General features: G+C 29.9%; 1 protein-coding gene across 1 annotated transcript in view; it reads right to left on the reverse strand.

The window, feature by feature from the left end:
* Nucleotides 1-14,185, reverse strand: part of LOC148300508 (uncharacterized) — a gene marked incomplete at its 3' end in the record, with an annotated part of 142,832 nt that overhangs the window by 89,284 nt on the left and 39,363 nt on the right. The window contains exon 2 of the mRNA XM_088274667.1: nt 13,065-13,196. Within this exon, the coding sequence (XP_088130793.1) occupies nt 13,065-13,186 (122 nt within the window). The remainder of the gene's footprint in view (nt 1-13,064; nt 13,197-14,185) is intronic.

Raw genomic sequence — 14,185 nt, forward strand, 5'->3', positions numbered from 1 at the left:
CCATAACGATGTTTTAATATGCGATGGTGCGATATAATAACATTCTTTTAGAATTCGATGAGTATTCAAGAATCTTTTGAGAGAAAAACATATCGTTCCCTAGTAAGTGATAAACTAATAAAAAATCACATCGCTCAATTCGGTTTGTCCCACGTTTTATGTTGCATTCTGTACACGGGATGTTTTCACGCTCTAAATATTGCATAATACAAGAAAACTGACCATAAAAGGCATGGTTATAATAGTACTACGAGGAAATATATGCAAGACTCACTCACCCCAATATTGATAATACGTTTGCAACATGCATAATTCGGTTACTTTATTGCGCTGAAAGATAAATATGTAACGAGTAACTATAATTTCTCATCATTTTAAGTGTGTATAAATCCTCATTCGCAAATCTTATTTTCTCTACTATTTGAAGAAACCTTTGGGGAAACCCACACAAAATGCTGTGAATAAAATAATTGGTCAAATTACAAACTTCTTAAAAAAATTAAGTCATTGTTGCAGACGTCTCTTAGAATGGGAAATGATTTGGGTATAATCTTTCATACATTTCAAATAAGTGTCTCTGCTAAATAAAATGTTTCCTCAGCTCAACTGTGGATACTGCGGAGAACATATTAAAAAACGTGTCAATTTTACGATATTCATTAGTTTTTCTGTATTTCCAAAATTTCAGTAGTATAGTTGTTAATCGTGGGTAAAATGGTAAATGTTTACATGTTATAAAGTGATCATTCAAACCAGCCTATGACAGGTCGTTACCTCTATAAATACCCAGGCTTGTTTAAATGTCAATATAAATTCATGTTTTTGGATATCGATTATTGATTTAGCGTTTTGTATTAACTTTGATACAAATACGAGTATAACTTTTGCCCAAAAGCTCGTTGAGTAATAATTTGAAATTATTCACAATAAATATTACGGAATATCAAATTGTATTAAAGTTCTTATAGTCAACATGAATTTATATTAATTGTTTAAGTCAACATGACTAAATAAAGACATTTCTTATTGGCTACGAATTGTATACTATATTGGATGTCACGTACAAGTTAATTGTAAAAGACAGCAAAAAAATATTTTAAATTTAAATAATTACCACTATTTCTTATAATTTATTGTTTATACAAGCGATCATACAAGTACCTACTAAGTTGAATAAATATTATTTTTGAGTTCAGAGAAAAATATTCAATAAACTAGTGTGTTCATTTACACAAGTTTAATATGGACACTTTTTTATGTCTACTTTTGATGCTTTTGAAAAAATCCATTTAAAAAAATAAAGTATAAAATTAAAAATCTTCAAAAATTAAAGAAACAAATATTTTAGTGCGTAAATGCATTTTATTCACATTATATTTTTGTTAACCTTACTGTTATAAAATATGAGAATTTATCTATTTTATTTGGTAAACGATGTTTATGAAAATAAGAGATACTCGTGCAACATGGAATAGAATCTAATCTAAGGGTGAGCCAGAAGTTAGGTTTTCATTTTGAACAGCGTGTGGTTTTAATCAAGCTTTTGCTAAGGATGAAAGTAATATTAGCGAAGGATGAATAAGGAATACTTACCTCATTTCGCCATTTTATCATAATTGGCAGGTTTCTTTGCTGCAGGGATGCAATAACGATCCATCATTTTGAATCTACTACATAATATAAGACACGTTATTAAAAAAAGTAACCTACATTTTTGCATTTTAGAAAATAAACAAACCCAGCTTGATACAGCTGCACGATAAATTTTGTGTCCTATATTATAATGAAAATTTTAAAACGAAAAATTAAATGTTTACCATTAGATTGAGATAATTTAAAGTTTGCTTTTAAAAAATACTTCTGTCGAAATATGGACGGGGAGATTAATTTAAGTATTAAAAGTAAGTTGTAACATATGCATATCCATGATCACACCCAACATATCACCCACATATGAAGGTACTTTTAACGATGTTTCCAGAATAAAAAAACTAACCACCTAACCATCACGCCGCTTCCCAGCAGGGGTAGGTAGAATAGAACGCCATACCACCCTGTCTTTGCAAACATTATTCGCCTCTTCCACATTCATATATCTCCTCATACATACCCGCCAATTATTTCGACACCTGACCCTTGAAGAGGGCAACAGGTTGTTGCCGAAACTAGTTGGTTAATAAAAATGTGAGTGGATCAGAACACAAAGTATTTTTATTTCTCGAAATAATATATGATTGTAATATATTTTTTTGTCCCTCAACTATGAAAAAGAAGACACGACGTAGGTTAAGCACATTAAAATATTAACAACATTTTGAGTGTGTCCAAATTCTCAAATTCTTGGTTAAGCTCTTTTTAGGGGTCATTTATATCTAAATGAAACTAAACTAAACTCAGAATTTATGAACAAAGATTTAGACACATTTATAATATTATGAATAAAATAACTGTTCAATATATTAATAACTTTTTAATATGTACAGGTTAACCTATATTTTCATCAGTTATTTATTATTATTTCTTGAATGTTTTTCGCAGATACTTTGTGGAACATTTTATAAACTTTATAAAACAAAACAACTTTGTTTTTTACCACATTTTATTGGTACACTTTATCCAACTGGTTTCGACAAGAACCTGGTCATCATCAGGGTTTTTGTACTAAATTCTAAAACATTGAAATACTCATTCATTACCATTCCCTTACGATACCAAAATATATTTATTATTAGTTTGTTATTAAAGAGAATTCAGGTCGATCTGACAATCTGAAAGTATATAAGTAATTAAAAAATTATGTAAACTTATATTTCGTAAAGTAAATACCAGCTAAATTGTTAATAATTAATAAAAGCGATTTTTTTAATGTATACGTTTTATAATATTTCTGATTTTGTTGGATTTTTGTGAATTGTATTGTAAACACAATATTTTACCTCCGGTCGAAACATCTGCAACTAATGAAATTGTTTTAAGTGTCTTTTGAGAAGATGTGAAATGCATCATTTGTATTTCTGGAAGTCGTTTCAAATATCCGGTTAACATAACGAGCAACGTGTTAAATCTCGGAAATTCGGTTAGCCAGAACTTTGCTATGAATAATTCTTTGAATATTGAATAATTAAGACTTACTCTTGCATATCGTTCAATATTGAGACAAAATTTAATTTCTTTTTTTTATATACGGTTGGGATTTCTATATTCGTATGTACATAAAATATCTTTGGTTGGACTTCGTGAAATCAGGTAAAATTAAAAGTGCATATGTAAAATTACAAGAATGATTTATTTATTCGTGGTTACCTAATGGTGCGAACTATGTTGGATAGTACTAAGAGAGAAACATAATCATGCAAACATATTTACATATATTACAAGTAGCTAATGTGTTGTTAGTTTAGCGTGTTGACATTAAAGGAGGATGTTAGTACGTTTAAGGTACCAACCCGCAATAACATAATTTTAATTAAGGCATTTTTTTTAATGAATACAAAATTACGATGAAATTATAAAATACTTTATAATTTACATATTTGAATAAAAATCATTAATGTTTTTGTATTTTAATTTCATATTACCAAACGTTTGAGCATGAGGTATAGATATAAAAAATACACCAACATCATAGTATTTAATAACGTCAAATCTATATTATACACATAGCACTGCTTTAGTAAATCACTTCAAGGGAGCTTTACAATATACAATTTACGTTTTACATACTTTTACATATAGATATCTACGTATACATATATAACATATGGTATACGCAATACAAAGTTTACGGGTAATTGTGAAAGTGAAATCTAAATGCAATCTGGTTACTATAGATAAGAGATCTGGAAATGATAAGTCTTAAGTTTAGTTCGAAACTCAGTAGAATTCGGGGGTAAGTTGTTTCGCCTCACGGGCGCGGGAAACGGGGAAGGCCCTATAATCTATCTTTATTTTGGAATAAGGTTTAGGCTTCCATACTCTACGACAGCTGATGTGCTTGTTGATCGAAGAATTGACTGTCTTCCGTTAATTGTCTCAGTATTATAAAGCAATGGGTTAAACAAAGGTGCTATTTCTTTCAGCTAATGCTTTCATAAATTGTCTTAAACATTATCCAGTAAAGCATAAACGTTATTCTTTTAACTTCAAAATCTTGATTATGATGGCTTTTATTTTATTATTATTTGACTATTTATAACAATGGAATCGCAACATTTATACATATGTGAATATCCATCAAGGGGTGGGATTAAAATTCACTTTTTTATCCAGCAAACAGAATTTATCACACGTGGATACATTTGAACATGTGTAATTTTTATTTTGCTCTACAATTTATTTTGTTTAATTTTGCAAACTCATTTACCATTGTTTAATAAGAACAATAATATGTTTTAAGATGACAGTAATAAATTTACTTTAAATGCTTTAGTAATCCTTAATGGGTGTCATTTTTCATTAAAATTGGGTAATTATTTCCTTTGAATGTTATCTAGCACGCTTTATGACTTAAGTACTTGTTCTTTTTTTTTTATTTCTTTTTATTTACAAAACTTGCTTGAGTATTATTTATATCCGGTTGGGCCTGTGATTTGAATAAAAACATGATTTTTTAAACTTTATACAATTATTCATATATATATATATTTTAATTAAGTTGTATGTTTCTTTGTTTCTAAATCTAGAAGAATAATTCGTTTGAAATTTAGTAAAAATAAAACAATAGGGATATTTAATAAATATTCCACTCTCATTTTTATAAGTACCTTATTTTATGAATACCTAATTTTATAGAAATATAAAGGCACTTAACATCAGCACTAACGAAGTTTTATTCAAATTACTAAGATTATAAATATACCAACCATTTAAGTATCGAGGACATGATATGTGTTTTGATACGACAGATTAATATTGATGAGATGGCTGTAAATACACGCGTTGACCGATCTGAGAAATTTACACACTTATAAGGTTACCTACCATTTAGAAAAAATATACATGAAATATTTCTTCATTGTACTAAGAAAAGTTCGTGAGGTGAGGTAATAAATACTTACAGTTATTCAACCTAAATTTCAAAGTCTTAACACGCCTTATAACTTACTGCTAAAAGCTTCTATTGTTATCGTTAATATTTTTAATACTTACTAAGTGATTTATTGTCTATTAAATCATCAGCACTGTATTTCAAAGGTATATTATTGATTGAATTTTGTCGATATAGTGATTTTTTATTATGATTTATTTCACGTTTTTATGTCGTTCTTTGATCATACCGGAATAGTAGAAATCTGTAAGAGACCAATGAAAAGAACTGTAAATTAAAGCCTGACGATAATTAGTATCCTTCAAAAACGTTGCCTTATTTCCATTCCTTTCTTCCTTTGCACTTTGTAGTCTTGAACAGTCCCAGGTGGGGAAGTTTACCGCTGGATACTTTTCATGAACTGACAGCACTATTTTAGTACTTCAGTGTCTCGTAAATAACTGTTCGAAATGACGACGTGTTGTGTCATTTCTCAAGAATATACATATATATTTTATTGACATTCCTTTATACCGTAGTAAAATTTAAAAATACTAGTGTGTATATTTTACATTTAAGTTTAAATTTGTGTACTATTCAAATAATATAATGCTACTTATAATCATCTCGCACCGGTGTTTTATTTTTTTATTTTTCGGTATTTTTTTATTATTGTTTAATCCATTTTTGAGTTTTTTATGTAAACACGACATGTTTTGAGAACTAAAGATGATTTCACCAGGTGAAAATACAAATCAGTTTTGCATTTTGATTAGAACATCTGTAGTTCACAAAATTCATCATGATTACATTAATAAACTTTTCTTTTTAATGGCTTTTTCACCCATCTTGGGTGTTCTAGCCAGTGTCAAGTTATTACTAATAAGCTCAAAAGTAGTCTTGTTTTTATTAATTTTTTGTGTAAATTATTATTCCTTTAATAGTGATAAATATAGGTATTTTTATTACTGTTATGCTATAAATATAACATTATTTATTTCTGATTATGCTTTGTAAATAAATGTCTCTAAAATTTAAACTACATTTAAAAAAAATATGGAATATTTTAACGAAAAAGTCTTATTTCGTTTTATTTGTAGTATGTAATAGAGTGACTTACAGGTGATTTTTTTAAAAATAGTTTTTGTTTTTAAATATAAGACATAAAAAAAGGACATGTGTTGTATAAATTTCAGAATTGCATGTTCTTGTTTTTGAGCTAATTTTAGTCATTAGTAGTTAATAGTTATATATTAAGTTCACCGTTACAAATAATTTGAAAACCGTTGTGATACGTGCTAGAGATGCACTTTACTACAACGGAAACAAACCCAATCTTAAATTTTTATAAACTCCTTTATTAGGAAATAAATTTAAATTATTCTTGTACTTTAAGTAAAATACGAGAAACCTAGAAATGTCTGCGAAATGTATATGCATAAAATCAGAAACGTCATATATCATAGAACACATCCCGTGATGAAATGTTTGTTTGTTTTTCAGATGCCAACCAGTGAGAGATATTCGTGAAGTCTAGAGGCGCGCTGAAACTAAATGTAAATGTCTTGTTCAGGGTGTATGATTGAAAGCGGTCCGGTGGTCGTGAAAGCTTCCCGCACCGGAGCTTCCATTCTTCATCAAGACGCCAGATCTGAAAACAGACGCCATACCAGGGCAACGACGCCGACACGGTATCAAATTTTAATTTACAGCCTGTACCAACAGCCACCAGATATCTTAAGTATTTTTTAAATTCTCATACTGTTTTTCTTTCTAAATTAGAATAATAATGGTTTTGGTTCAAATTGTAAATTGAGAATATTCTTTTTTATTTAAATTTTATTTGGTAAACATAAATGATGCGGAATGCATCAAAATAGATTTTAATAAATAGTGGTGTTTACTAAGTGAGCTTAAAATAAAAATGGATAGATTTTACCACAAAGGGACTGCCGAATGAATTAATGGGAATACCTCGATTACCAATCGTTCATATTGATTACACTGTTTTACATTAAAAATATGAATTTAGAATAAATTAAATATTACCTTAGGTTGTATGCGCAAAGCAGATTTCAAATTTTACCCTCAATATTATTTTTTGAGAATGTATCATAAAAACACATAACCCAAAAATTAAAATAATTTCATCATTCAACATCGATTCATAATTAATGAGAATTTAACGAAATTTAATGCGGATAAACGATGTATACGTTATAATACGATATTACACAACAAGCAAACGTAATAATATGTCATGATAACATTTATAACATGAGTACAGGTATTCACTGTTAACTTTTTTTAATTGGGCGTATGTTTAGTAAAAACCTATTATTTACCGAATTTAAAATACAATCCAGAACATTGACCCAAAAAAAATAGTATGACAAAATGTGTTCAATATTAAAGACTTCTTATAAACATATTTTGTTTAACATTCCACATGAAGATCTTCAAAATAAAGTACGTAATATGTTTTTATTTCTTATTGCAGATGGAATACAATATTTTTTTAACAAGTCATTCATATTAAATACGTTTGCGTAGTGAAAACATATTAATTCACAAATTTCTAATGAAATCCAGAATGTTAACAAAGAAAATTATTTAACAATAATTTAATATTAAGTTGCTATAATAAAGATATTATGTTTAACACTTGACATAAAGATCTTCAAAATAATATACGTAATAATTTTTTGCGTTGCTTTAATTGTTATTGCAGATGCGACAGCCTAAAAACGTTCTTATTACTCGAGCAGTACCTACCTAGCCTCCATTTCAGCATCCGCCTAGCTACCGCGGTGGGATACTATAGCACCGCAAACACAGACGACAATCCCATGTACCCGCGGGAAAGTACACAACCATCCGACCATCCTACTACCAACAGGACTCTGATTGCGGTAATACCTTTTTGTTATCTCACTAGACCACATTAAGGATTCGGATTAATGTAATTGGTAACGATGGTACTGAGCAAATGCTTACTTTGAGCTTTGTTGTAACTAGTTGGAGAACTATCATGTCGAGACTTGATTATTTGTTGTAGAAGTGTGAAGCGTTTCATTTAACATTATTTTCTCAGATTAGCCACAGAGTAATCAACTCAGGTAGGTTTCAAAATGATGTCGCCGGATTTATATCAAGATTTTTTATTCATATATTTCAACATAGATGTAGTAGGAAGATGGAAGTGTAGACATTTTAAATTTAAGTATACTTGGTAAGTAGGTACCACTACTTCTTAAAATCTATTATGACATGTGTTTGGTGTCAAAATAGATTTTATGAAACGTTGTGTCAAAATTTTGACGCAATCAATGAATAACTTAAGGAGATTTGAGATTTTGAACAAATTAAGAATAATATTTTTAAATATAAAGATATTGCTTGTATTTGTTTGTCAATTATACATTTATTCTAAACAAAAACTTTATTAAAACAAAAATGGAACGTTCAGAAGAATAATATAAATGATAAATTTTCATAATTAAAATGTAACTTTGTTTTAAAATCACTATAAGTATTAAATTATAACTTAATTATAATGTCTACCGGTTTCGAAGCTAACCGCTTCTTTATCAAGACTGATTAATACTAAAACTCTATCTACTAAACAATATTCAAAATATTTTGACGGTTAGGGAAAGAAGCTTAGGTGATCTCAAGTGGCTTTATTTTTTTTTTGTTGATTGGCAGTCACAGTCCAAAGGGACCAGGGATCAAAATGCTTCAAATATAAATAACATGTATTTTTCAATTCATTGCAGCCAGAATTGTTATATAAAAAATCTTATTAAATTCATGGTAATAAAACATTGAAAGATTTTTTGATCTACGATTTTAATCTTGTGCCTAGCGATTGTATAAAGCATAAAATAATAGACTTTTTTGTTGCATTTTACATTTCAAACTAATTGTTTGCTTCGAGATCAATCAACGTTTATGTGCAAAAAAACACAAATACGCATTATTATATCAAAGCCCACCAACAGTTATCATAAAGCGCAATTCCTCTGCACTTCGATTCGTATAAATAACCGTCCATTACCTTCACAGTACCGGATGTTATTGTGCTGTAAAAAGATCAATTGAAATTTCACTACAACTCGGTTTAATAATCACACGTTTCATTATGTCAAACGCACGTGTGCTATTCGACTACCACGAGCCGCAAGGGAGCTGTAAATTCTAATAACATTACCGTAAATAAGATATCGCATAGAAAGCGGATGCCTCCGTGTCAAAGCAAAGCTGTCAGCGTCTCCTGCATAAAGTTATTGACCCTGATCATGGTTGTGCGTTGTGCTTCCTGCGACCCTAGGCCATAAATTCCGAGTGCATTAAAAAAAAGCTCGTTAAATGTGTAAAAGTTTGGCAAGAAGCAGTCACACGTCTAGTTTATGTTTTACGGCTTGCGAGTGGGAATCTCGAATTGAACGAAGTGCCAATAGGTGAAGCGACAAAGTGCACAAGATTGATGCACGTCATCGCAGTTTTAAAAGTCGGAACTCACCCCGACAAAAAGCGCATATACGGAATAGTGTAAAGCTTATTTTTAGTTGAAATGTGAAACTTCTTGATACAGTTGAACGGCTTTACACTAGTTTTGTGAATTCAGGTGGAAAAACGGATACATGTGTTGTTTATTCAGTATAACAACTTGCGACCCTTGTTTACATCCATCGCGCATAAAAATATTCTTCACATTATTTACATTTTTATTATTAAACTTCAACGTTAAGTGCATTACGAAAATAATTTTCAATATTAACGAATACAAGAAAAGAAAATATGTTGAACTACCAACCATCACAATGCTTCTCCGCAAGGGTAAGCAGAGAGAATAGGACGCCACACAACTCTGTCTTCTCAAACTTCGCCTGTTTCACATTCATGCTTTTCCTCATATATGCCCACCGATTGTTTCGACTCCTAACCTGACCACTTCCAAATATTTGGGATACTTGAGCATGCCAAGTTTTCCTCGGTCTTTCTCCACTTCTATTTCAAACTAAATTCGCCTCATAAATTTGTTTTAGCATTCTTTCCTCACTCATTCGTTCCATTTATCCGAACCGATTTAATTATTTTTAATTTTAATATTCTAATCAAGGAATTAATTATTTTACGAGTAGACAGCTACTAAAAAATATATGCAACATATGCTGTGTTACATTGTATTAAAATTGTTTTAAAATTTTCAGGATTTTGTGTTTTTAGGTGTAAATTTAAAATTTCGCGTAAGCAACACCTCTGGAATTGGAATTTTACACCGCGCTCTATTTCAGGGGTAATGTTTGACATCCCAACTAACACAAGCTATGCAGATTTGTAAATGCGCCCTTTTGTAACATAAGCCGGCACCACGTTTCCCCACAACAAGCATGTTGTGTTTGGTGATTGTAACAACAGTCAATAGCGGTATTGTAAGGATCAGGTTACCAAGACTCAAAGAACGTTTCCCAGTAATTCCGAGTGATTAGATGCAACCTTCAAAGTGTACCTTATTAGTTAAAAAGAAAACACGATGCAAAGCAAGACTCATTAAAAGCAGAGCAATGTGACATTGTAAGTAATTAAAAGGCATGTCACGATATAAAAAGCAGCAATGTCTTTTTCAGCAATTTCTTAATGAAAGCAAAGCACTGTTTTTCTATTACTTTACCATAAATGATTGTAAGTAAATTATAATGATTACACAATATATAGAACTTAAATCATATTTGTAATAGAGATGAAAATTTAATTATTAATAGGTACAGAATACGTTAGTATAATTATAATTCTTAACCAATTTTCTTAAGGACAAATGTTATGTTATTTGAAGTTTATGAATACACTGTGTTAAAAAGTACAAATGATCAAATATGTTTTATAAACATAAATAATTACAAAATATTTTTAAAATTAAACATTTGTATTATACCACTTATTGTGTTTTATTCCATTTAGTTTCGGCTAGTTTCGAAAACTACAGATGTTTTATGGACATGTTATTCGAAAAACTAATTGAACATATTTAAAAAGCACTCCTAATAAATAAATCATACTTGACTGTTAGTTGTATACGAATGCAATAAACTTATATTTACTACAATAATTCGGCAGTGTAAAGGCAAAGAGGTATATCTGTCTCAAACCAAATTTTACAGGAGAGCAAAAACAAAATTGTGAAATTAAATAACTCATTTGTTTTATGTATTTTTATGTACATATCTTAATAAAACTAAATAAGTATCGCAACTACAGCTATATCCTTTTGCCAGATTATGGAAAACAATATTTTAGACATTTTGTGGAACATACTTAGAAAATGAAAAATTTGACTGATATACCCCTTTGCCATTACACTACGGAATTATATTATAATATTGAAAGTTCTAGAAATATGAAGACGGAACACTTTGTCGATAAAAAAATCTCAGATAGATCAGATGATTAAACGCCGATTTCTATGCACGTATTTAGAGTTATTTCTTCAATATAAAAAATAATAGATACGATATGTTATGCCTCTGAAATATTTTATGCCTACGCAGCTGGCTCCTAGAAATACTTACTGTATTCTGTACTTTTTTACAATTTACTTATTTTGTATCGATTGACATTTCAAGAAATTTTAAATCAAAGAATTTGAACTAAGAATCCTTTAAGTATTTGAAAATGCTATAATTTTATTAGGATAATAAACGCGCAATATTGCGATTAAAACATATATATATTAGATAAAGGTATCTGTTAAATAACTTGACTGTTTTCTCAACGCTGTTTAAGGTAACAAGGGTAATAATATTTGCGGTATTTAACCCTATCAGAATATTAATGCCGGAACAAGAATTCTAATAATCTTGTCTGAAATCCTTCCCCCATAACTCTTCCGAACATGTGGTGACGTTTCACATTCCTGAAATGATTTAACCCGAATGTTTTGATGCCAGGCATGTTTATACAAGAGATAATTCATTCATTCATTTTCCGTACGGATGCGTTTGCCGTTTATTAAAATAATCGGATTTCTTTAATGAAAAAATAAACGTTTATGAATGATTGACGGATTTCAACATTAATCTACAAATATTAACCGAAAATCTTTTTGATATGGGAATGATAGCGCTTTGGGCTATGTTTTAATGTTTATGTTGAGAGAATATATCGATCAAGCAATACATTTACAATACCTACCAACAAAATGTGAATATTTATAATGCATACAAATGCAATGAAGCACTATTTTTGGACCCGTATAAAAAATTAACTTCTATCAATAAAACCGAACCCGTCAGGCGTTATTGTAGCTGAGTCTGAATAAACAGAGAAAGAAAATAGAAAGCACACATTCCTAATATGTTTTATTTCGCAATCCATATGCTTCGATGTAAATATATTTTTTAAATATTGAAACTATCATGTAACAAGGGTAATCGAAAATTTACAAAAGACAGCAGCTGACAAGAAGCATACTGTCTGCCATAGGCAATGTAAAGTATTGCATGTGTTATATTACGTCCAAAGTATGGAACTGCCGTTGCGGTCGAAAAGCTGTTTTAACCTGTCACAGGTAAAAATAACTATCACAGGTATATAAAAACGCGCGCTTTTGCAACATTGTGCCAAAATTTATAGCAATTTACGGATTATTTTGGGAGATTTAAGATTTCTACAAAAGAACATTTACATTTTTATTCACTATATATGTTATAAAAATCATATTATGGGATCCCACAAAGGAAACCCCAATTTCATTAACCCATTTTTATTCGTTGTAAATAATAAGTCAACAGAAATACGAAAAACTTCAAACTATCGTTCTATTTTTTCACTTTCATTTATCCAAAGTAACAATGTAACAATCATTTGCATAACGTATTTGCATTGATAAAAAAACATTATTATGGTATATTCAGTTAATATCAATCATTCTTAATGTACATATACGGGTAGTCCTTAATCAAGGTAAATGAACAAATAAATTTTGCTGTTCACAAATAAACGTAAGCTTAGATTTATATTTACAATCATAACTCACCGCTCACTAGCATTGTTGGTCCTTGCGTTGTTGGTGTTTTCACACGGAGGCATCGGTGTCGGAACCCGCGGTGGCGCTACTGGGATAGGCGTCCCACGACGCCGCACGCGTCGCACGTCCATGACGCTTAACCTACAACAAAAGAATGGATTAATATTAGTCTTTTGCACACACGAAACAATAACGTTATTTACTTGTGATCAAGAGATAAAATAAGATATAAAAGACAAAAATATTCCTCGTACTTAAAATGACTTGAATGGGTTTATACTATTTTTTTTACTATCCCTTTTATTATAAATATAACCGGGTACATTTTTTTATGGAAAAATGCAGATTTTGTACCATTTTCAAAATTGTTTTCTTGGAATGGCCCCATGACTTTATTCCTTATCTTGAAATGGATTATACCAACGAAGAGTAGATAATCTTTATTAGATTAAGGCAGGATGAAGGACTATACATACATAGTTCAAAGTATCTTTAATTGTCAAAAAAAAATCCCCCAAATAACATTTTTGTTGTATTTTTTTGTGCAAACACTCAAAATTATGTGCAATAATACATACCTATTAGATGTGATCATGAATTTGTTATCAAAAAGTAATGATCTTATGTGCAAAGATTTAGTTTTCTTTGTATAAGTCCAAAATCATGTACCTATTTTAAGAATTTATTAAAATCATATTGCACTGAAGTGTATACTAACCGTGTTGATCTTAAGCTGTTGTGCCTATTTAGATGTAAAAAGATATTTAAAACAATTATTGTATCAAAATATAATAAATTAGATACGGATTATTTACACTAAACACAAAATAAAATACAAAAACTCACCTTTATTTCACCATCAATTTTTTTAATATAGCGATGTACATATAAGAGCGGCTTATAACGTATGTAGTTTGAAAGCTCTCCATTGTATTACGCAGAGCTTTTTAACAAAGTTTCACTAATGTAGCATTGCCGTTACCCCGCCATGTCATCACGACGCGACGTGACAAGACACCACCGAGTGCATTAGACTCTAATGGAGACGAATTAGGAACTGAACGCAGCAATTAACATTTATGTGTTCTAGTGAATGTCATTTATTGGGAAATTATTGGAGGGTAATGTCT

The sequence above is a fragment of the Brachycentrus maculatus genome, unplaced genomic scaffold (assembly GCF_059751285.1).
Source record: "Brachycentrus maculatus isolate JH-2025_06_01 unplaced genomic scaffold, ASM5975128v1 h1tg000704l, whole genome shotgun sequence".
Taxonomy (NCBI): Eukaryota; Metazoa; Arthropoda; class Insecta; order Trichoptera; family Brachycentridae; genus Brachycentrus; species Brachycentrus maculatus.